This window comes from Haliotis cracherodii, unplaced genomic scaffold (assembly GCF_022045235.1).
Source record: "Haliotis cracherodii isolate W230 unplaced genomic scaffold, xgHalCrac1.p SCAF_24, whole genome shotgun sequence".
NCBI lineage: Eukaryota > Metazoa > Mollusca > Gastropoda > Lepetellida > Haliotidae > Haliotis > Haliotis cracherodii.
Genome location: NW_027266280.1, coordinates 4227220 through 4252475, shown reverse-complemented (window position 1 = coordinate 4252475; position 25256 = coordinate 4227220). Strand labels below are relative to the sequence as shown.

At 41.9% G+C, this 25256-nt stretch overlaps 1 protein-coding gene across 1 annotated transcript in view; it reads right to left on the bottom strand.

Moving 5' to 3' along the window:
• The window catches only part of LOC139472373 (dynein light chain Tctex-type 5-B-like), a 28542-nt gene extending 4365 nt beyond the window's left edge, over positions 1 to 24177 (bottom strand). The window contains exons 1-2 of the mRNA XM_071254844.1: positions 24063 to 24177; positions 3580 to 3686 (exon numbers count right to left, since the gene is read on the bottom strand). Coding sequence (XP_071110945.1) covers positions 3580 to 3675 — 96 coding nt within the window. The 5' untranslated portion in view covers positions 3676 to 3686; positions 24063 to 24177. The remainder of the gene's footprint in view (positions 1 to 3579; positions 3687 to 24062) is intronic.
• Between the last annotated feature and the right edge of the window lie 1079 nt (positions 24178 to 25256).

Below are 25256 nucleotides of genomic sequence, written 5' to 3'. Positions count from 1 at the left end.
GACAGACAACTAGTGAAGATACTGTCTGAATTCAAGCTGGTAGTCCCTGTAACTCTACATAGATCATGGCCGTAACTGTAGTAAACAAGTGATAAATGCTTAGAGATCACGGTCAGGTTCGCTGTGGGTGTCTGGGGACGTGGGGTGGTTATGTGTAAGCACCCATACCCTATGGGTAGCAACTGTTGGTCATGGGGGTAGGGTTGGGTGGGGTGGGGTGGGGTGTTATGAGGACTCGTGCTCCCCCAATCTAACATGGCTCGAAACATTAATACAACACTCATTCAACACTAACGGGTTCGATGCTCAAGATATCAATCACTGTGTTATCTGGTCCAGACTCGAATGTGAACAGACCGCCATCATATATCTTGTATATTGCTGAGTGTGGCGTAAAACAACAAACCCACCAAAATCTCTCTCTCTCTCTCTCTCTCTCTCTCTCTCTCTCTCTCTCTCTCTCTCTCTCTCTCTCTCTCTCTCTCTCTCTCTCTCTCTCTCTCGGACGGTGTTTTCTTTTGGTTTCAAGGAGTCAAAACTTTGTGTACAAATTAAATCAAACACATGTTGCTTCACGCGAAAAATTTCGGTTAAGTAACTCTATTCTAATTCAACTTTGATTTGAAAACAACCTGTTTTGTGAGTCGTGAACAGACTGACGAATATGTGTGCCTTACACAATTTACATACTTTATTTACACACCTAAGATGCTTTTCATGTGAACGCATAGTGAATCTATATATACGCATGTATGTACAGTTACACAGGTGTAAAATTACTTACGTTAGTAAATGTTGTACATGTGAACGGGGTATTAGTGTTTAAGAATGTTGTTTAATAGTGGTAGTGTTATAGTTCAAACCATTTCACTACTTTTATTTAAAACTTCATTTATCTAAAATACCCAATTGTTTCAACATGTTTCCATAGTGACCCACGTACATGTACATACGTAACAAACGGCGACGCCAGGTGTTGACTGACATTTATAGATAGCACTGTGGATTAAGGGTCCTTCCCGGAGGGGCGTATAATTAGAGAAGATACGACGACTATTTGCCGTATACATTTAACCAACAAAGGGGATAAAATTTCGGTGGGCTATGGAAACATGTTGAAACAATTCGGTATTTCAGATAAACGAAGGTTTTAAATAAAAGTATTGAAATGGTTTGCACTATAACATAGCGAGAGCCTAATGCTAGAAATGTATCTGCAAAATGATTCTATATATATGTATTCGAAAGTAATACGCTATAAATATATAAATCGACTTAAGTTAAAAAATTTACTTGCCTCAAGGCAACCACAAATTATCAGGATGTATCATCTGGCAAGTTATATTCAGGCAGGCCTTCGAGAGCAGAAATGTACTTAAATGGAACATTTGAATCTATTTGAAACATGAGTGAGTGAGTATGGTTTTACGCAGCTTTTAGCAATATTCCAGCAATATCACGGCGGGGGACACCAGAAATGGGCTTCACACATTGTACCCATGTCGGGAATCGAACCCGGGTTTTCGACGTGACGAGCGAACGCTTTAACCACTAGGCTACCCGACCACCCCTATGCACTGTATAGTTTGCCCTTCATGTATTTGGACCCATAACTTTCGTACAATAAACATTTGAATTGATAAATTGATTAATGCAATTACCCTGACGGGATTCGAACCTGTAGCATAATTTGTTTGACATTAGGCAGTCAAACGGCAACTACCCGTCTACTGAGGTTTATTTACTACCTATTGTTAATTGATGCTCATTCATTTCATCACATACACATTATAAAAGTAAAATGATGTTGCAAAGTGCAAATAATATTAATTACTGTGCTAGTATTACTGATGAATACTTGTAGCAAAGACGTATATACATTTATAAAATGAAAGATAGGTTGCCAGAAAATATAAATATCGTACTTACAATGGTCTTCCGCATATCAAATATTCCGCGTCCTTTGATAATTGACATTTTGTCAAATAACGCAACAATTTCCCTACAGATAGTGCTGTCGCTTTTACTTCCCAGCAGGTCCTTAATCACGGAACAATATTTACGCTTATAAGTGAAGCGTTGTGCGTGTCAAATCCCGTCGACAGGGGGAGCCACTATGAAAGGGGTTTCAAGTGGTGGCTACCCACTCACAAGTATATGATTTATAACAGTGTATTTGTAATATCTGCAATAAACACCATCTTAAGCCCCGTGAACATGCGCCTGTCATAAATAAAGTGGTCTTGCCATAAGCGGCTGAAAACATTAACGGTAAGTCTGATAACTGAAGTAACTTTAAATATTGAACTATTTGGGAATAATGAGAGAGATGTTGTTTATTGAAGCCTCACGTTCTGTATAACACGTTTTCAAAATGACTTTTTAATGCACATGTAAGAATGTGGTTATGTAATTTCAGAAATATTTTATAAGTGTCGAACTATTGATCTATTCGATGTTTAAGAGCACATTTCAATAACATGTTTACAAGTGACAAAGTAAGCATTAATGCGATGATTGTGGAGGTCCTGGCGATGCAATAAGATTACTTAAGTAATTAGTATCAATATTAACTCAAATGCATTATAATGAAACCTCTTTAGTGTGGACATTGTGCGATATAATATTATTAGGAATGACACTGTCCGGATAAGCGAGGTTTGGGGTGGGATGGGGTGGGTTGGTGTTGGGTTTAGAACAGGACTCAGCAACCTATGCCTGTCGTGAGAGGCGACTGAACTTATCGGGAGATCTGGCTTGATGACTTGTGACGAGCGCGTGGGACGTTCATAATATCAGTCACTGGATTGTCTGGTTCAGACTCGATTATTTACAGACCGCCGTCATATAGCTGGAATATTGCTGAGTTAGGCCTTAAACAACAAATACACATACAAAATCTATAAATTCATGCCCAGAATCAGTTGTTCGATTCAAGTAAGAAATATTCTATTTCAAGGGACCTATACAATGTACTTTAAAGTTATCCGTTGGTATCCGTCAGTTGTGTCCATTCTTGTCCCAGCTCCACCCCCTGGTGTCTACATGTCACAACTGTTGAGGTACAACCAAGCATGCTCTTTCTACCAAGAATTCAAAGAGCGCCATACAACTCTTGCTAAACAAATGGTTTGATCAGGGTTACACAATTCAATGTCCTTGGTAAAGCTGTCAAAAGGTTTTATGGTGGACGAAATTTCTAAATTTGCCGCATCAGTGACCAAAATGATGTCTGATGCAGTACCCTATTTTGACTTGTATCATGTGTTCCCGTGTTTTTTTTCTCAGGTGGACAGTTGAGTTGCCTTTGCGTGTGTTTGTGCGGCTGCCACAAGTGGGGCAGGATTCGCTCACCTCATCGCGGCCACCTGGTATCAACACTGTTTGACAGTGTTTCGTAAACACATGCTTAAGAATTAGTCGGAATCGTATAATAGACTCATGGAGATTTCTTATGATTATGGAAAGTTTTTTTTGTTATTTTATTTGTTCATCTACGAATGAGAAAGGTAAACAACGTATGAAGCATGTTCCTACAAGAGCGACAAAGTATCGTTTTCATTATTCTTTTGGACGTACCTCTTTACTTCCCGTACCCGAAGTCGAAGCTTTGAAGGTGGGGTGAACTTTGTCATTCTGCTTCAACGCATGCATCGTTAACCTTTCCGTCGTCATGGCGACACGAGCTGAAAGTAATGGAACATTTCAGTTACAGTAGAAATATTTTACAAATGTTAAAACAGGAATTTGTCATAATCAGTTAAAAGTAATTGCTAAATGTATGTTGCAACTGTCTATTGTAAGACCGGGGTTTTAGTTTGCGACTGTATATTTAAAATGACGCGTGTGAAAATCTTCAACTGAAGATCAGAGGCGCTAAGCTTTGTCAGTTTCTCAAAATGACAGTTAATTTAAAACAAGACGGGATGTGGAAAAAACAAGATACCAATGAAAGACAGCTTCTTGACATCGGAGAGATACGCTTGTTGATGGCAAAGTCGTAACAAGCAATTATTTTCCGTCCAAGGGCTTGGCGTCAATGCCATTATAATCTGTTCAAGATCTGAACTTTTGAAACAGATTAAATTGAACAAATGAAAGTGTAAAACCGAAGTGGATTGATATCAATGGATGGTTGGTTACTGTGTGTGGCCTTAGTGACTGTATGTCGTTGTACCTGCAAGGTTACAGCTGCGACCTCGGATTGATGGTGAGTGACTGTGGAAATACTATAAAGTAGGGCTGAACGAGTCCAAATTTACTACCCGGTACCCGCTGTAGGTTTCAAGAGATAGGTAAAAAATGTCCGATTGGGAAACGTTTGACCGTACTCCTGTCAAAATGTATTTACATACAGGTATGATCTGGTCATGCATACACTGAAGTTGACTGAAGATTTATCTTTATGCAAACATATAAAGTCAGAAGGAATGTGTGCTTAGTCGGAAAGAAATGTGAACAGTTGTCACTTATAGTATAACCATAGAGTTCTAGATAATTTTTGCCATTAAACAATATAATCACGTGACTAACCACAGATCCGGGTCCTACTCAGTACCCACCCGACCCGAGTACCCGAGTTACCCTTCCCAGCTCTACTATACAGAACGATGTCATATGTTCACGTCTGTTTACTTTTAGACGCGACTCACGTCAGACACCAGGTGGTATTCGCACCCCGGCGCCTATTCGCGTCCTGTTCTTGGCGAGAAGGGACGACATAGTTTAGTAATCTTGATGGTACTCAAACTCAATTAAATTGTTCAAAGCTGCGTAAAATCTCACGCAGTGACGCGAGATCATCCTGCGGTCTCGTGCGCATAATGGGTCGTTATTCCCCGTGTGCTATAGCGATACCTTTTTCCACGAATGCTTTGTGATCTGAGTACTTAAAGCAGAAATGTAAATATTATGATAGTCTATCACAAGGCCTTAACTTATCCAGTAAAGTATGTATTAAGCCTAATGGCGAGGTGATGTAAGACGGTTAACACAGAGCCGATTATCTGAGCTCCCCGACAGCTGAGAGTACAGAGCGGTCAGTTTACATCCGTGTTCTGCGATAGGTGGGAGTTAACGTATACAACGCGCCGTATTATTATCCACAAAGTAAAAGGGGTATAGGAATTGGTGCTGTCCGCCCGTCCTTCCGTCCGTCCGTCCGTTACGTTTCGTTTCCGGAGCAGATCTCAAAAACCATGAGATAAATCGTAACAGAATTTGGCACATGGATAGGTCTAGTGGTGAACTGGTGCCTTTTGATAGTTTGGGATTTCTAAAAAAAACATTTTTCGAGTTTCCATGGCAACGACTTGGAATTAGACTGAAAATGGTAACAGTGATCCTTTCCGGAGCAGATCTTGAAAGCCGTACAATATTTCTTCGCCATTCTTGCCACATAGATAGGCCTAGTGGTAAAGTGGTGCCTTTTCAAAATAAGGAATTTTTTATGAAAAATATTTTTCGAGTTTCCATAGCAACGAGTTTGACTTGGCAAATGCCGTGCAAACAACTGGACAAGCCATAATGACGGGGGACATGAGTATTTCATGCTTGTTGATTATAACATCAATACTAAACATATGATAATAAAAGCAGTAATAACGACAAAAATCATAGCACGCAAATGAACGCTGTTATTATGACAAGATAACAGTAAATAATACATCGTAGACGAAGTCCAACGTGATTTTTTAAATTGATAAAAAATGGGAGTTTCTAGATAGGGTGTGCATGTGCGTAAATAAGTGAGTGAGAGAGTGAGTGAGGGGATGTTGTTAAGCGCCGCACTGCGGTCTGTAAATAATCAAAGACCATTTAAAAACAGTGACAGAAAACTTGAGCAGCACTCGACGTGGTCGGGTTGTGCTGACGTCACTCTCTCGGCAATCCGACCCAGTTTAGTCGCTCTTTATTATCAGCAGCAGGATGCTGGGCATCTAACCCGACCCGGCTCCCCTTTGGCTGGCCCCAGAGAAGCTGGTACTAAAGTTTAGAATGTTGCAGTGGTCGACGAGAAAATCTTCGAAATCTGTAAACATGTTTATCATTCACTGGCTCCCTTGCCAGTGAGTGAGTATGGATTACGCCGCTTTCAGCAATATTCCAGCAATAGCCCGTCGGGGGACACCAGACATGGGTTTCACACATTGTACCCATGTGGGAAATCGAACCCCGGTCTTCGACGTGACGAGCGAACGCTTTAACCACTAGGCTACCCCACCAACCCTTGTGTACTTGGACTTCCTGCTGGGTAGACATACATTTGTCCACGACACCTAAATACAAGATGCATATGGAAGACTCGTTAGATACTAGTTTAAAAGAAATCACTTGATTCCACTTCTTGATCCCGAGGAACTGTTTTTCTAAAATTATTTTGTACAATTTAATGTTTGGGATGTATCACTTGCCTATTCAGATCCCGAAAACTGATTCTAATTCTTCATTTGGCATAGCTTTATGCACTAGGTCACACTTCATTACACATTAAATCTGATTAAATGCCACAAAAGAGAAATACATAGTCTGGAGCTTCAAACAGTCGACATAAAGTTTCTTCGTCAATATATGACGAAAGAAGATAATTCTGATCAAAGTTTTGCAACACGTCTATCTTGTATCCGAAAAAACTGGTTTGAATAACGAAAGGGGTATTGACCTTTTTCACACTTCGCTACTTCCGGTTTGAAAGCGAGGCTTGGAGAGCAGAAGGTGAAGGCTGAATAGCACATGAAACACATGGAGATGTCAACAAGGCACGCAATCGGGACAAACTGTGACAATTTAACCATCCCGGTACATTTATCGTAAGTATTGAACATTATTCTTATTCTTATCATTGACAAACTATTCAACTGTTATCTGGTCCCCTTACCAATATAAATTTGAGTCTGGCCGTTCTGTTGTGATTTCAGTTTAAAATATCCATGACCACCTGGGAACGCCCAGTGCAGTTTATGGTAGCTGAACAGACTTAATACAAATGCTACTGAGATCTTGTAAAGAATAATTCATTGTTTACACACCATAAAGCCAAACTATTTATTGTGAGTTTAAATAACTTTGCGGGTTCTATTTGAAGTCGAAATATTGACATTTTGACCATATCTAGATATATGTCAGAAACTAAATAAATTGATATGTTGATATAATGTATCAAATTGTAACCTACTGAGAATTTACAATCGTAACAACTCAGAATTTTGCATCAGTTGTGTATTTGATGTAAATTGTAATTGACTCAAATGCATTCCAATACAATATTAGACCTCTAGATCTACTTGTGCTGTCGATATTGTGAAAGTTGTTATTTTGATTCTCAATGTTGACAGATTAGATACCATGAGGTGTAATATTTCAACTGAATTATTGCATAAAAGGTGTTTAAATATTTGAAGTAAAGTACAGTTTGATCTGCAATTTTGTAAACAATATTTCTACCAAAATGATATTTACTTTACTGTACAAAATTAATTATGTCATGAAATGGACAAAAACCCAACTAATAAATGGCCAGTAAATGTTCAATCTGCATGTGATCTTCATATAATTATATAACAGATAACTCTTTAACAGTTTGTATTCAAAAATTTCAAATGCATAAATTGATATTGACATTACTATACACTTAAAGTATAAACAGAATTATTTTTAATTCCAATGTGTATTGCAATCATAACTCATTTGTTCTCTTTGTTTAATTGTGAAACCAATCTGGGTTTTATGTCCACAAACATGTTTTGAAACTTTAAAAACAAAATGATTTTTTTGTGTAAGCAATTGCCATGTATTATTGATTATTAATCATATCAATTTATATGTAAGAATATAGTTGTGCTTACTGTGTCATTTTGCAATAATTATATTGTTATGATGTAATATTTTACTGTTGTTAACAGTATTTAGAACTTTAGTTTATTTCAATCAAGTCAAGTGGTGCGATCATTTTGATAATTTTTATAATTCAATCAAAATGAGAAATATATAAAAATATGAATATATGGAAGAAATTTGTTTTCCTTGTCAAATAACGATGATAGCATGAATTTATCTCATCTTGTGATGTGACAAAGTTAATATTTTCAAGTCAAGATATCAACTTTAGTAAACAACAAGAAGAGATAAACATTATATTTGACAAAATATATTCAAGTCTTATATTTTCTTTGTGATCTTCATGACTTTACCATAGTGTCAACGAGGCAGACTGACTGTAGAGATGACAAAACGTGATATTTCACCTGATGTTAAGACAAATCTTATTTATTTCACTCTGGCGAAAGTATGTTTTCAGCATGGTCAGACTAAACAAAGTATGTCATGATTAAATACATACCGGTAATACAAATATCAAAACGTGTTTCATTAAAACAAGAGTAAATCTCTGTGTGACATTGATATAAAGAGCTGTAGTACACTGTCATTAAATTGATGCATCTGTTGAGTTTACTGTTTATACAGAATATACTGTTTGTGTTATCAGATGAATTGATGCCTTCAAGATTGTTCTAAAGTTGCATGTAATGTTACACACTGTGATTAATTTTCCTTAAATTTCTCTATTTGAGATGAATGTTGTTTTCTAAATAAGCACTATTTTGAGAGAAGGTGAATATGCATTGTTTGTAAAAAATTTTTTACTGAAGTAGAAATATTATTACATTATTATTGAATTGTTCATTTCAGGCCAGCGAGTCAACACAATGAAGTACTAGTATCCGGTGACGGATGTCTGGAGGAGCTTTCTTCTGACAGTAACACACTGGTTACAATGTGCGTCCTGTCAAAGGACGAGGAAGTGAAAAGCCATTTTCTTTCAATCAACAAATGTGCTTCCTGTCACATTTCACTTAAATAGGACGAGGAAGTGAAAAACCTTATTCACTCACAAAACAACACGGCCAATATTTATCAGACACTAAAAAAGCACATTGTACCATTTGTTTACAAGAAAGAAAATTATTTTCTCCTGGAATTTTCGACTGACAAAGACACCCGGTCCATGTTAAGTTTTGAAAACTTATATTGTGAGAAATAAAGACATGAAAATTTCGGTTTATTTTTCTTTGTTAAATATGAGAAATCCAGATTGTTCCAACAACATAATTTTTAGCGATACCTATATTTTATCTTGGCTTGATTACCAATTGAAGTTGATTCTTTTTTTACCTTTTGTTATTTTAACTGTACTCATATCTGATCAAGACATTTTCAAAATATTCAGGATAAATATATTAGTAGCTTCCTTTTGATATACAATTACCTATCATCATACAGGATTAGGTGAGGGTGTTCAAGAAGTTGGTGGTTGTATCAATTCTTATATTTCTTCAATTTCATGCATTATTTATATTTATCAATTTTTAGTTTCCTTTTAACTTATTTTAAACAGTTAACACATTATTACTTTTGTCGTGCACGGTGCAATCTCAATTGGCAATAAGCAGTTAAGTAAGTGGTGTTTGAAGAACATGTAAAGTATCATCTGTCATTGTACACACTGAATAGAGTTATCGCCCCTTCTGAATATTTATTTTGACACACGAATTATTTTGTGAACTGATTTTATTTACATCGTAATATGTTAAGATGAAACTCATAGCAGGAAAAAGTGTCTTTTGTCAACTGGACTCATGGCAAAACGAAAGTGCGTTGTGCAGCAAACACCACTATAAAACGTGAAATAAACATGATCGACGATCTCGAGTTCGCCAAGCCACGCAATGACTGAGCAAATTTGCAAAAGTACACTGACGTGTTTCATGTTATGCGGTTCATTTGCAATACAAAACTACTGTCATTGAATGTACTGTCACATTGTACCTATATGCCGACGAGGTTATGATAAAACAATCTACTTCTGAAATACGTATCTCGAAATGCACCTTACGATTAACATCCGGGATCCTGACAGCAAAATGCCAGTGTATTACAGGCATATTTTAGTTGGACCTCATGATTAAATGTGAAATATTTTCTGTATTAGATACAGAGGATACCATTTTTTGTTTGTTTGAAATGTCCATCAGAGAAATGCACAACATGCTGTCTGTTCCCTATGAGCTGATGCGACTCACACTGCATGGAGCTATGCTCTCCAAGCCTCGTTTTCGATCCAAGATGGCGAAAGTGTGAAAAAGGTCAACAGCTATGTGATGACATGTCAAAAATATATTACGTTTAGCGTTCCCATGTGAAATTTTAAGACGGTTGCGTTTTATAGAGACGCTGCGAGACAAGTACTTGGATACGACACTTTGTCATGTACCTGTGCCAAATACTGACATATGTCGTTGAATGATGACAGTGGTATGTGCCCTTCACATTATAGTCTTGGGTTATTTATGAGTATTTATCGACACCATATTTCTCTTATGACATAAGCATTTCAATTTATTTCTGCACGGCGAACCGTCTATGTTATCTCAGCCTACAGATCAAGCCAATAGCTCTTGACATGTAATATAAACTATTATAGCCCACATTCCCTGTCAAATGCATTACCTTAGAACGCTGTTAACTTGACAGAACGCCTTACAGGCTGTAAATAACCAGGTCTGGCCCTGGCAAACCAGACACAGAAAGCATGAACAACATTAACAACAACAACAACAACAACAACAACAACAAAACAACAGCAGCCCCCTATGATTGTAGTAGATGGTGTGAAATGGGGTTTAACTTCGCGTTATTGCAATAAAATATGTCTACTTGCTTGCTCGCGTGCGTGCGTGCATGCGTACGTGCGTGCGTGCGTGCGTGCGTGCGTGCGTGCGTGCGTGTGAGGCTCCCTATACTGTAGGCTGGATAATGCCGGTTTTTTAAACTCTAGTCCAATGAGATACCATGCCGCAGTTTAACAGAAATCAGTCCTTGTTTAGATCCCTTAATGCAGGGTAACAACAAGTACCATTTTTTAACGTCTTTTGCAATGCCGCGGCCGGGGATCGTTCGCCTGTTTGTTAGAGCAGATTCTCTCTGTATGACCCGGCTGTTATCGGGCCCTGGCGGCGTGTTTGGTACTGTATCCGCCACATTGTTTACTGGCCGCCGTGACCTTGACGTAAAATAACTGTCGCTTAATTGACGTGATAACGTATTGTAGTTTTAATCTTAAGTGTTTTCTCAATGCTAAACAACGATCTCAGTCCATCCCATTACGTCACGTCAGACCGACCTTGCACGAACGTTGACCGACCAATGGAATGACATTAGCCAATCAGAAGGCAGCTTTCTCGTGCTTTACGGCATTAATTGCAAATTGGCAACTACACTTCGAAACATATTTTGACCAAGTCTCGATTACAAATTTGAAATCTGAACAAAAGAACATTCTGGAATGGCTAATAGACGTTTTTTGTAAGGTGTCAGTCGTTAAGCCGGTAACTATCGTTCGGAATACCACATGTTAAAGTTTTCGAGATTGCATGATTAGAAATCACATTCCGACTGTCACTTTTGTGATCTGGTAAGCGACGCTCTGATTGGTTGAATGAAAGTTCGTTCTGACGTGACTCCTAATGGGATGTCCTCAGATCTTTGTTTAGTGGTAGCGAGAGCTAGGATCTGATTTTTATGAGATTGGGATGTCCAAAGCTTTGCACGACAGATTAACTGTTGTAACATGAAAACATCGGGTGTTCCTTTAATCGCTTTTGAGTAGTATAAAACATATGCCACGTTTTCAGTTTATACTTTAAACATGTAAACAGTCAGATAGCGGTATCCTTTTCACTCAGTTCCGATAAGTCCAGTATAAAGTATACTAGCCACATTAAGAAACGGAGAAAATATAGACATAAGGGCACGCCGTCCATATATGAAATATAGGTTTGAACACAGCAATTATTGGAGACATTCCAACGCTCATGCACGTGCCATGCGATGTGACGTCATTGATGGGGGCCTATGGACGTGCAATGTGTTACTGCACGTGCATCCTTTGCAGCTGTACACAGCATGTGCAACTCAAAATTCGCTGTCACTTTGGAAAGCATGATCTGTGGCCATTCAAAAATTCAAAACTTCTCAGGCGCAGACACAAGCATATCACAAGCAAATCATGCCAAGATTGACAGCTGCACAGCGTCCATTGGAATGATCCGAGCGGGAATGAGGCAACAACAGGTGGCAACTACATTTCCAATGCCATCGTAACACGATATCGGCATTGGTGAGGCGTTATCAGAACACAAATGACGTTGCCGACCACCCACGTTCAGGACGTCCTCGAGTAACGACACCAAGACAGGACAGATGCATTCCAGTGACACATCTTCGACACAGGTTCCAAACGGCAGTAACGACGTCCCAGACAATTCCTGGACTGCGCCGTATCCATCCCAACACTGTCAGGAATCGTTTACGTCAGTACGGGATTCGACCACGACGCCCTGCCATACGTCCCGTCCTGACACACCGTCATCGAGTCAACCGTCTAAGATGGTGTCGAAATCATGTTCGCCAATCTCGAATATGGTGGAGAAATGTTGTCTTTACAGATGAATCGAGGTTCAACATTTCCCATAGTGACGGGCGCCAACGTGTCTACCGGCGTTTGGGAGAACGTTATGCACGCAACTGTATTGTGGAGAGGAATCGTTTTGGAGGTGGCTCTGGGATGATTTGGGGTGGGATAACAGCACGGCACCGAACCCCTTTGGTGGTTGTTCAGGGCAATCTCTCCGGTGTTGGCTACAGAGATTAGATTCTGAGGCCTGTGGTCATTCCTTTTCTGCAACGTCATGGCCCGGGATTGACATTTCCACAGGACAACGCTCGTCCTCACACGGCTAGGGTCGCAATGGATTTCCTTCACCATAACAATGTCATGTTACTGTCATGGCCTGCAATTTCTCCAGATCTCTCCCCAATAGAGCATGTGTGGGATGAAATGGAGCGCCGTCTGCGTCGTCTTCCACATCCTCCAGATAACGTCCATGACTTGGCACAGGATTTGAGGAGGATATGGCAGGCCATTCCCCAGGCCTTCCACGCCCATTTGGTGGACTCCATGCGTCGCCGATGCACTGCTGTGATTCACGCACAGGGTGGTCATACCCGTTATTGACTTTGTGACTTTGTCGTATGACCCGCTACTCCATTTTGATCTTCTGACGTCATCGTAACAGATGTTGTTCAGGTCTTGTTGACATTTTCTTATGGTCCGATCATTCAGCTGCTACAGCGTCTGCATAATTTTGTTCTTGCTGTGTTGTATTTCAATCCAGAATATTTTTTCTCCGTGCACAGTTTCTTTATGTGGCTAGTATATATAAAGAGGAGAGGTGAGGTGAAATTTGGTTTAACGTCGCGCTAGAGATTATTGCATTTACACAGCGACGTGCATGCACGTGCGTGTGTGTGTGTGTGTGGCTGCTTGTACTAGTCCGGACTGATGCCGATTTATAGTGCTAGCCCACTGTGATACCACGCCGCATTTTAACATGACTACCCCACTCAGACACAGTATACTGACTCCGAGCCGACCAGTCCTTGTTTTAGCCCCTTAATGCCGAGCGCCAGACAGGGTAACAACAAGTACCATCTTTAAACGTCTTTTGGTATGACGCGGCCGGGGATCTAACCCCGGGCCTTCCGCTCTCCGGGCGGACGCTCTACCACTAGACCACGGAGGCGGTCTAAGGGTATCAAGAACTCATAGTGGTCATTATCATTACAGTTCGTGTTATCGGTAGTTCATTATATCAGGATCATCCAAATATAAACATCTAAAATGAAGCACAATACAGAATCTGCATATATTTCAATATGAAGCACTTCCTTGCAACAACAATTTTCAATATCAACGTTTAGACGCAGCGATTCCGTAAATAAATCTTACCTCAATGTTATGACTTTACATACTAAATTATGAACAGGATTGGCATAGTCTTCTGGAAAAAGTGTAGTAAATCTTTTTCTTATTTTCTATTTAAGGTATCGTTTGGTACAGAGTTGTATCTTAGCTGTGTGACCGTCAGTCAATTGAGAGTGGCGCTAGCTCGGTTTAGATGTTTTTCGCATCAGCTGTGTGTTGAAACTGGGAGATACGCTGATATCCCACGTGACAAGACTATGTTGTGTTTGTAATGCTGGGTATGTGGGGGACGAGCATCATTTTCTGTTAATCTGCCCCGGTTATGACAAGTTACGGGTGGATTACTTACCAAAGAAACATTGCGAGTATTCGACAAAAAAATAATTAAAATCATTATGTCTTCAACTGATTTTAACCTAATTAAACGTCTGGCTATCTATATATCTATCAAGCGATGTCACTTCGTAGTACATTATTGTCCGAACAAAATTATGTACACCCCGTCTATTGTAACACAAATGTAACCATGGGCCAATGACATACATTTACGAAAAAAACCGACTTGAATATTGACTTAACATACCCAAGAACACATTACCGATTCAATTGAGTGAGTATTGTTTAACGCTGCTTGGAACACTGGCCAAACCATGCGTCTTCAATTGTTTGGTAATCTCGACGAAGAAGAATTATACAAGACGATATCGTGTTCCGGATTCATACATTTTAAAAGTTACTTTATCTTACCTAAATTAGTAAATCTCCGAAGCAGACGTGAAATACCAGTCGATCCAACAACAGGACATTGATTGTACACTGGGTGTCAATAGACTCCGGGACGCTAGGAAGACACTGTGTGGAGTCTTCACAAAGTCGGCGTGCTGAGGAGTATATATATTGTGTTTTCTGCATGCGTCATTAACTGTAACTGGGCCGCGTGTCAATAACGTGCGGTGATTGATGCCTGGAAGTTGGTCGATAATGTCAACAAACTCTCACATGAATACGAATGGCCCTATTCAATGATAGGGTCGGCGCGAGGTAGCACTGTTTAAAGGGAGTCGGTGGTTGGGGTTTTACGACGCTTCAACCAGCTACTGTAACATCTCCAGCTTGCATCACTCCATCTTCCCCTGGCAAGGGAGTTAACTGACTATAAAAGTACAGTTTCCACCCTTGCCGAACTATGCTGGAATTATGGAGTTACATTTTGGCTGGACTAACGGTGATTGATGCCTGGAAGTTGGTCGATAATGTCAACAAACTCTCACATGAATACGAATGGCCCTATTCAATGATAGGGTCGGCGCGAGGTAGCACTGTTTAAAGGGAGTCGGTGGTTGGGGTTTTACGACGCTTCAACCAGCTACTGTAACATCTCCAGCTTGCATCACTCCATCTTCCCCTGGCAAGGGAGTTAACTGACTATAAAAGTACAGTTTCCACCCTTGCCGAACTATGCTGGAATTATGGAGTTACATTTTGGCTGGACTAACGAGTCTATGCATAGTCCAATCAAAATCGCGCAACGAAATAGAAATCCGGTTCGTAAACTGTCGTGCAGATTTCTGTCGATTGCAGGATTTGTAAAGCATGTGCACCGCCAATTCGTTTTCAACAGATATCTTCTAAATCTTTTCATGTTTTTAATCAATGTGCTCACGTGATTTGATGCACTTCGCGATGTAAGATCCGTTTTATCACAATATAGATCTTGATTATCGATCAGATCGTCCTGACTCGGCGCCGCCATTTTGTTTGAAGCAAATGCAAGTGATACGAGAGGTGGAATCTGATTGGTCCATAGGAGAGGCTCAGAAGGGACAATACTCGTAATAGCCCCTGGTGGCGCTACGGTCGAGCCCAGGAATTCCAACCTAGTTCGGCAAGGGTGGAAACTGGACTTTTATATACTCTTGCCTCGGGAAGATGGCATCACTGAAATTCGTCTTAAAAATGCGTTATTATTAGTTTTAGTTAGATTTCCTTCGAAGCTGACAAACTCTGATATAACATACTGCTCATAAACCAGTACTTCCATGGATCAGAAAAAAACCCGTTTATTTCCCCGTGTTACTAATTGAGAATATATGTCTCTGTGAAGATCCGGGTTAGAATTGGTTTTCAGCGACCCATGCTTGTCGTAAGAGGCGACTATCGGAATCGGCTTGCTGACTTGGTTGATGCATGTCATAACAGCGTTCATGATGTCAAGCACTGGATTGTCTGGTCCATACTCGATTATTTACAGGCCGCCGTCATATAGCTGGAATATTGCTGAGTGGGGCGTTAAACAAACAAACAATGAAGTAGTATGATACCACGGGATGATATGGGGAAATTTAGTAATATTTGAAACCCCGGAATATGGCGTCGAGTCCAATTGAATGACAAATATGTCTATGGCTAAATGTAAGAAATATAATGAAATGTCCCATTTCGATTGTCCCCATGGCCTTGTTAATCGGGGATTAGCGCTGGTTTAAAGCTCCTGTCGTACGATATAGTGTTTCCCTAAACATAGCCTAGAGCTGACTGTCCTTGAACGGCACTTAATGATGTGAAGTACCGAGAAAGACTGTCACGTAGGCCCCCAACTGATCCTAATACTCTCCATACATCAATTTGTTTTCTCAGTTACATTCTAACAGAGTTCACTCGTCACGATATGGCTGAAATATTGCCGATGTGACGTAAAGCTTTAACTCACTCACTAACAGAGTTCAGAGTACCATTACCACCACCACCACCATTACTACTACTACTACTACTACTACTACTACTACTACTACTACTACTACTACTACTACTTCTACATACCCATGAAGATCCGTGTAAAAAATTGGTCTTAAGCAACACATGCCTGCCGAAAGGCGATTATGCTTGTCCTAAGAGGCGGATAACGGGATCAGGTGGTCAGGCTCGCTGACTTGGTTGATGCATGTCATCTTTTTCCAATTGCGTGGATCGATGCTCTTGATGTCAATCACTGGATTATCTTGTCCAGACTCGATTATTTACAGACCGCCGTCATCTAGTTGAAATATTGCTGAGTACGGCGTTTAACAACATTAAACCATCCCCATTACATTACGACAGATAGACTGTCACATAGAAACAACCCCAAACAACAGAAGAAACAACATGTATTATTTTTCCGGAAATTCCACTTGTTGCTTCCTCCAAGTTGTTTATCTTTGTAACCATGGAGACGCCAAACTTCCAACAGTGTCACGAACAACAAACCATACACAAGAAACAGAAATTTTTAAAGGGAGCCTTCCCGGCTCTATTATACCTACTCGATCCCCATAACCGATCATTAATTGCTATCAGACTTAACCTGGGTGTCAAGTTGTTGGCAGATCGGGTTGTGTGCCGGTTTATGGCCTTAGCAAACAACAAACAAGCGAAAGAACCAACACAATACCCGCCATTGAAGGCAGTCAAGCCTATACATTGAAGAAATAAACCGCCCGTTCAACAGCGCCGTGTCAAGCAGGTGGCACAACATGCGCTTGTATCAGGTAGCGATTAAAGCACTGCTAGGCCTTTGGAAGAACTTTGAAAAGAACTATGTGTCGTATGTTTATCAGTCTAAGCCAATCTACGTGCTAAGTCCAGACTATGTGCTTAGTCTCGCCTACGTGCTTAGTCCAATCAAGGTGCTAAGTCCAGACTATGTGCTAGGTCCAGACTATGTGCTAAGTCCTGTCTACGAGCTAAGTCCAATCAAGGTGCTAAGTCCAGACTATGTGTTAAGTCCTGTCTACGAGCTAAGTCCAATCAAGGTGCTAAGTCCAGACTATGTGTTAAGTCCTGTCTACGAGCTAAGTCGAATCAAGGTGCTAAGTCCAGACCATGTGCTAGGTCCAGACTATGTGCTAAGTCCTGTCTACGAGCTAAGTACGATCAAGGTGCTAAGTCCTGTCTACGAGCTAAGTCCATGCTATGTGTCAATTCCAGTCTGCGTGCTAAGCCCATTTTACGTGCTAACTCCTGTCTACGTGGTAAATCATTAGTTCCTATCAAGCTGTTCAAATTGTTTACACTACGGGGTTTCATACTGGGGTAGAGTAGGTCTTCAGCAACACATGCTTGCTGTAAATGGCGACTATGCTTGCAGTAAGAAGCGACTAAAGGAATCAGGTGGTCAGGCTCGCTGACTTGGTTGAAGCATGTCATCGTATCCCAACAACAACAACAACAACATTATGAGACAACCATCACGTTGTAAAGATGTTAATTAGTTGAACATCATATTGTGATTTACGTAAGTTAATGTACAATCTGACCGGTCGTGTATACATTGATCTTTACATAGACCATTTATCTGTATGTCGAGCATGGTAATATCTGTCTGTATGCTATTCCAGCAGTATCACGGCGCGGGACACCAACAAGCCGGCTTCACACTTAGGGAATCAAACCCGGGCCTTTGGCATGGCTAGCGAACGCTTTAACCACTAGGCTACCCCGTCGGCCCCTCTTGAAAACATGGCCTACATGTAGGAACTAGCACCGACTGTGCTTGGTTATAATTACAACAGACATAAACATCTGGATACAACTGACCCTGGTATCAAACCCGGGCCTTTGGCATGACGAGCGAACGCTTTACCCACTAGGCTACCCCATCGGCCCCTCTTGGAAACATGGCCTACATGTAGGAACTAGCACCGACTGTGCTTGGTTATAATTACAATAGACATAAACATCAGAATACAACAGACCACGAATGTTCTTCGCGGACCTGTCAAGCATTTGACGACGTCAGCTCTCCTTCCCTACATATGAAAAGATGTCCTTGTTAATCGTTATGGGTGTCAAATGACAGATTTATATAGTAGGCCACTAAACAATTTCCACAAAAGTCAACGAGCTTTCAAGACGTACATATATTGTGCCACGGGCGATTAAATTTCTATTCGAAAGTCTAAACTTTCCTCATGGTTGCGGTGTTATTACTTCAAAGTTTGAAAGCGTTTGGCGTTCCGTAAAGTTGAAAGCTTTCTAATGTTATGCAGTGTGACAGGGTATATGGGGTGTAATAGTTTATATTATATGTCAAGAACTACCGGCTTGGTCTGTTGGCTGAGATAACATAGACGGTACCCCGTGCAAGAAGCAGTTTGAATGGCGTATGTCAAAAGAGAAGAATATGTCGATAAATACTCATCAACCTTTAACCTGTGATTATAATGTGAAGGACTAATACTACTGTAATCCTTCAACGACATATGTCGGTATTTGGCACAGATACTTCATAACGTGTTATATCGAAGTACTCTTTGCTATAGAATACAATCGACCTAAGATTTCAAATTAGATCGCCAAACGTGAACTAATTGAGCAGTCGTCTAGTCGGCCCAGTCGTCTAAGGCGCCGCGATTCGCTGTGCAGAGTTGCGTCCCTTGGGAACGCCAGTAACCTATGATTGTGGGTTCGAATCCCGGTTCGCCTCGATTATGTTTCTAGGTTTGTCAGCACCAATACCGAAGTGGTAAACGTCTGAGACCTGCATCACTTCGGACTTTCCTCCCACATTAAGCTGACACGCCGCGATATAAATGTAATACCGTTAAAAGCGGCGTTAAACCCAACTCACTCACTCACTCACTGTGTATCATCGAGCCAAGTGGACCCTCAGTAATACATTTCGAGACATGGGGGTCCTCAGCTTCACTTGATTTCTAACAGTTTACGAATGTTGTGTCATTGCATATGCGAAGAAACCTTAAGCACTTTCTAATGTCAGACTGAAGAACACAAATGTAGATAATATTTCATGCAATCTAGAATTCTGATGAACTTGATCATTGAAACAGTCGTACTTTGTGTGTGTCCCAAAGGGTTTAAAACCTAGGGTCCATTCACAGTTCGTATGCGTATAAGACCCGCTGTTTTGAGTACGGTAGACCCCGCAACGTCGATCAACCCAGCTCCCTGGTCGATATAGCCGTATATCACATTATTCTCAGATGACCAAACAATCTACCAACATCGATACACACGAAAGCGTCATTATGATTGATAACGTGCTGGAGAGAGTGTAGTCTTGGGTTTATCATTCTGTTTATACCCCAAGGTGGAGAGATATCAAACACAGTTTTGTAGTCTAGTAGGGGCTTATATTGTTTTTGAAAACGTGGGGTGTTTGCCAATACACTCAAGTGGGACCTAACTTTGCACAGCTTTAGACCTCTTGGCATTCTCCTTCCAATGCCATTGACCTGAGAGAGAGAGAGAGAGAGAGAGAGAGAGAGAGAGAGAGAGAGAGAGAGAGAGAGAGAGAGAGAGAGAGAGAGAGAGAACCCCTGGGAATGAGAACTCCTGGGAATGAGAACTCCTGGGAATGAGAACCCCTGGGAATGAGAACTACTGGGAATGAGAACCCCCGGGAATGAGAACTCCTGGGAATGAGAACTCCTGGGAATGAGGACCCCTGGGAATGAGAACTACTGGGAATGAGAACCCCCGGGAATGAGAACTCCTCGGAATGAGGACCCCTGGGAATGAGGACCCCTGGGAATGAGAACTCCTGGGAATGAGTACCCCTGGGAATGAGATCCCCTGGGAATGAGAACTCCTGGGAATGAGAACTCCTGGGAATGAGGCCGCGAGGACATTTGTAGCACATTAGTTGGAGAGCAATCGTTATAATTCCCCGCCATGTCAATACCAATCGTGCAGAGAATTACACGCTCATAAACAAACCGGTCACGAAAACTGGATACCGTTAAAAAATAGGCATGTTATTCTGTATCAATCCCACCAATCGTCAGTTTCACCACACTGAATTCAATGACGTCCATGTGTTTATCACAGAAGGTTTTGATAAATGTGAGCTGATAAAGTTAATTCTTGCTATAAAAGCTTTTGAAAATAGCAGGAGGATTAATTGCTAGATATATTGAAACACGTAGATGACTGGAAGGAAAGGACTGACCCGCAGTGTGATGATATTGATTATGTCTCCGTAACCTTTTATTAGCGGCGTAATACGCAATCATGATTTATACATATGATATTGGGCTTCTCCCTGTCACGCTATAATTGTAGATATATAGAAATGACATCCCCGCTATACAGCTTTAATATAATTGAGCAATCCTCCGTTGTACCAAGTATGGCTAATACAGACAACTCCGAACTTTACGAACTCACAGGGGCTTGTATCAGAGGCCAGATTTGCAGGACGGGCCCCGTATCCCCACAACCTCCCCATCAGCCTCCCCCTAAGCCAAACACCCTGATGGGGGACACACCTTTGACCTGGCTAGAACATACATGCTGGCCACGGAGGGATGTCCAAAAAGGGGGCGAGGGAAGTCGGGATATTCTTAGAACTCCGGACAACTGTCCGAATAGGGAGTGAATGAAGTCGAGATATTCTTTGATCTATACACAAAGAAAAAAATTAAGCACAGCCTAATATATTTCATTTTTGTTTGGTCCCAATATTTGAAACAGTCATGAAATATGTAATTACGGGAAGAAATATGTTTTCTCGAGATGTTCTTATCAGTCATGCGTGACGAAAGCTAAAGTGCCATGCATGGTATGCCCGTGCAGCATGCTACCCTTAAGTATCTCTTATAGCAGTATATTTCTAAACGTTACAATTGCTTTCTTAAGCTCGGTTTTAAGCAGTTATTCCGTGACATTGAGTGACCATGGCACGAAGGCGATTATCAAACGCCACAAGATGGCAAATAATCGGCATGCATAACGCAGGAATGTCTTGTAATGACATTGGTCAGAATTTGGGGTATCATCACACTGTCGTAAGCCGTTTAGTCGAGAAACATGCTCAGACAGGTGATGTACAGGACCGTCCCCGATCCGAAAGACCTCCTGTGACGGCACATCGCGAAGACAGGGACCTTCTTCGTCTCATACGCCGAGAACCCTTTTTAACAAGTACTCGTCTGAAACAGCTGTGGTTGCCCAATCGTCGTTTCAGCACCAGGACCGCCAGGAACCGTCTGAAAGCAGCAGGACTGCGGGCTGGACAAGTCATAAAGCGTCCCTTGTTGAGAGATCATCACAAAGCTGCTCGTTTAGCATGGTGTATTGCGCGACAGAACTGGAGTCTGAGAACTTGAGACGGATCCATTGGTCAGACGAAAGTCGCTTTCTGCTCCACGTCACTGGTGGAAGAACAAGAGTTTGGAGGCACCGGAACACGGCCTACACCCCCAGGAACATTAAACCGACTGTTGTATGGGCGGGGGCTCGGTAATGGTTTGGGGGTGTATCTCTCATGATTGCAGGGGATCAGTCCATAGGGACGTTTTGAGGCCAGTCATCGCTCCTCATTTTGACAAATTACATGAGGGCCAATGCAATAACGACTCTACCCTGGCCAGCAATGGGCCCAGATTTGAACACCCTTGAACATGTTTGGGATTTTCTCTGGGGCGGCGCATACAAACACGAGATCCTCCTGTACAAGATTTACGCCAATTGGAAGCAGCATTGCACCAGGAGTGGTTGTTGTTGACCCATCAACAGATCCAACGTCTGACTGGAGGCATGAGACGTAGGGTGGAATGCGTCATCCGGGCACGTAGCTGATCTGCTTCACGTGTCATGTCAAGTAGAGACTTTAAGGAACATTTTCACATGAAACATCTAACGTAAATCGTTTACTTAATCCTGCAGCTCCATACTTTTTTGAGGCATTGTCTAAGGTCAAAAGCAGTGCCTGTGTTACCATGATGTTTTTGTCTGTACATTTCAATCACAACTTACCAATATCTTCTTTATTTGTTGTCAAATGTTTGTTCTATCCGATGACATTGGTATCGCCCAGTTCCTGTGGTCAGTCATCCCATGCCATGATCTTTGCCATTTGTCATGGTTCAGAAATAGGAGTGTGCTTAACGTTTTTCTTTGTGTGTTCACTGACTAAAAAGGAGATGTCCTGATGGCCACTGCATTGATGACATGGGGGATCTGGAGTTATAACCTTATTAGGACCATGGTCAGGAATGTCAGCTAAGTTAATGAGATCGGAACCTGAGTGTCAGAGCAACACCTTGTAACTGTGCCTCAATAAAATTGTTGTGGACCCACAGACAGACATTCTACGGAGGATACTTGACATTTATGTGTCTACACTCGACAATATTCCAGGTATATGGCGGCGTCCTGTAAACAATGGTGTCTAAACCAGACAATCCAGTGATTGATATTAAGAGCCAAGTCCCACGCCGTCGAAGGTCGATGACACGCAATCAACCAAGTCACAGTGTCTGCCCATTAATCCAAGTCACCTCAAAGGCCAGCATTGGTCCAACGGCATTCCCACGGGACATGGCCTCCGTTACGTACACGGACACGTTAGTAACTTAGGTAAAGTGACTAAAAAAGACTATACAAGGGCGTACTGGCAGTCTCAGCGGATTGGATTGAAGCTACTCAAAATCAACTTTGTTTTCTGTAAACTCAACACTTATATATACCACCCTTGCAGTTGATGATTACCTTTTTAGACACACACACACAAACACATACACACACGCAACAAAACAAAACAACAACAAACAAAACCAAAAACAAACAACAAAACACACACACACACACACACACACACACACACACACACACACACACACACACACACACTCACACACACACACTCACACACAGACACATACACACACCTCGTCGCGATATGGCTGAAATAATGCCGATGCGACGTTTAATTTTCTCTCACTCACACACACACAAACACACACATTCGTGATCAACTCGTGTTATCCGAATAGCGACTCGTGCCCCTCTCGTGGCCACTTTTGCGACAAAGAGAGAGAGAGACAATCTTCGCGACTTCGCTTAATCCTTTCATATTTTGGGAGTTGGCGGTACAGTTATAACGAGTCTTCGCTTTAACCAGTGGTATGAACTTTAACCCTTATAATAACGGTAGTTTATTCAATGGTCAATTTTCGCAATATTCGAGGTGAAAGCTATCTCGAAGTCACACTTTGTCGCCGACAAAGGGATGTCCATTTTATTTGTTTGCGAGCTAAAACATTCATGACTGACAACACCGTGCGATGTCCTAGATGGCGAGCTGGACAGTAACACATCTTGTTTCGATTCACACTTACTGTGCTTTGAATACGAAACATGTACCAAATATACAATTACATTTATACATGAACATGTTTTATAAACCCGTTAAATGTTCCAGTCTAAGACAATCACATGCATGTAATTCAAATCTTACCTTTGTATAATCACAACCAAACTCTGTTGCAAGAACCATGAAAAGTCGTCCCACCTGGTCTGAGATCAAAGTCGCCGACGAACAGGTAACAGTGCCTCCGATCCAGTGTGTGTCAACAGTCCCCGTTCTGTTCCTCCTCGCTGTACAGCTCAACCCGTCCACGACGCGCCGGGGGTGAGAGTAGGGAGTCTAGTATTTCAATACCCAAATCCCCTGAGAAAGATCGACTGTAAAGAATGAAGCAGTTTATGTATATAGATCGGTAAAGAGAAATGAACTGGGGCTATGGAATCTGGATTACTGCGACGGGTTTAGAGGAATGTTTTTGTTTGCGGACAGCTAAATGTTTTCTAACAAATCTGTGTGGGGTTTATTATACGGTGTGGTATGACAGCCAGGGGGGTTTCTAATAGCTGTGATCGATGAAAACGATAGCCGTACAGTTGGAGCTTGCGGGATACTAATTTACAACGCCGGGTAAGCAAACGCCTGGTTCATTGATTGACAGGGAAGTAATTGCGTGTTGCTTGATGGCACGGTGCTAATTTCACCGGGCGTATTTCTCATTAATTTCATTATACACGTTCTGACGTGTTGTCGCTGTCGGTGATGTGAAGTCGGCGACATGAAGAGGGGAACGGAGGGTGGGGGAGAGCGGGACAGGGGTTTGGGGAGGGTGGTAGAGGGAGGAGTGAGGAGGTTCAGGGTGGTAGTGGGAGGGGTGTGGAGGTTCAGGGTGGTAGTGGGAGGGGTGTGTAGGTTGAGGGTGGGTGGTAGAAGGAAGGGTGTGGAGGCTAGGGGAGGGTGGTAGAGGGAGGGGTGTGGAGGTTGGGGGAGGGTGGTAGAGGGAGGGGTGTGGAGGTTGAGGGTGGTAGAGGGTGGGGTGTGGAGGCTAGGGGAGGGTGGTAGAGGGAGGGGTGTGGAGGTTGGGGGAGGGTGGTAGAGGGAAGGGTGTGGGGGTTGGGGGAGGGTGGTAGAGGGAGGGGTGTGGGGGCTGGGGGAGGGTGGTAGAGGGAGGGGTGTGGGGGCTGGGGGAGGGTGGTAGAGGGAGGGGTGTGGGGGTTGGGGGAGGGTGGTAGAGGGAAGGGTGTGGGGGTTGGGGGAGGGTGGTAGAGGGAAGGGTGTGGAGGTTGGGGGAGGGTGGTAGAGGGAGGGGTGTGGAGGTTGAGGGTGGTAGAGGGTGGGGTGTGGAGG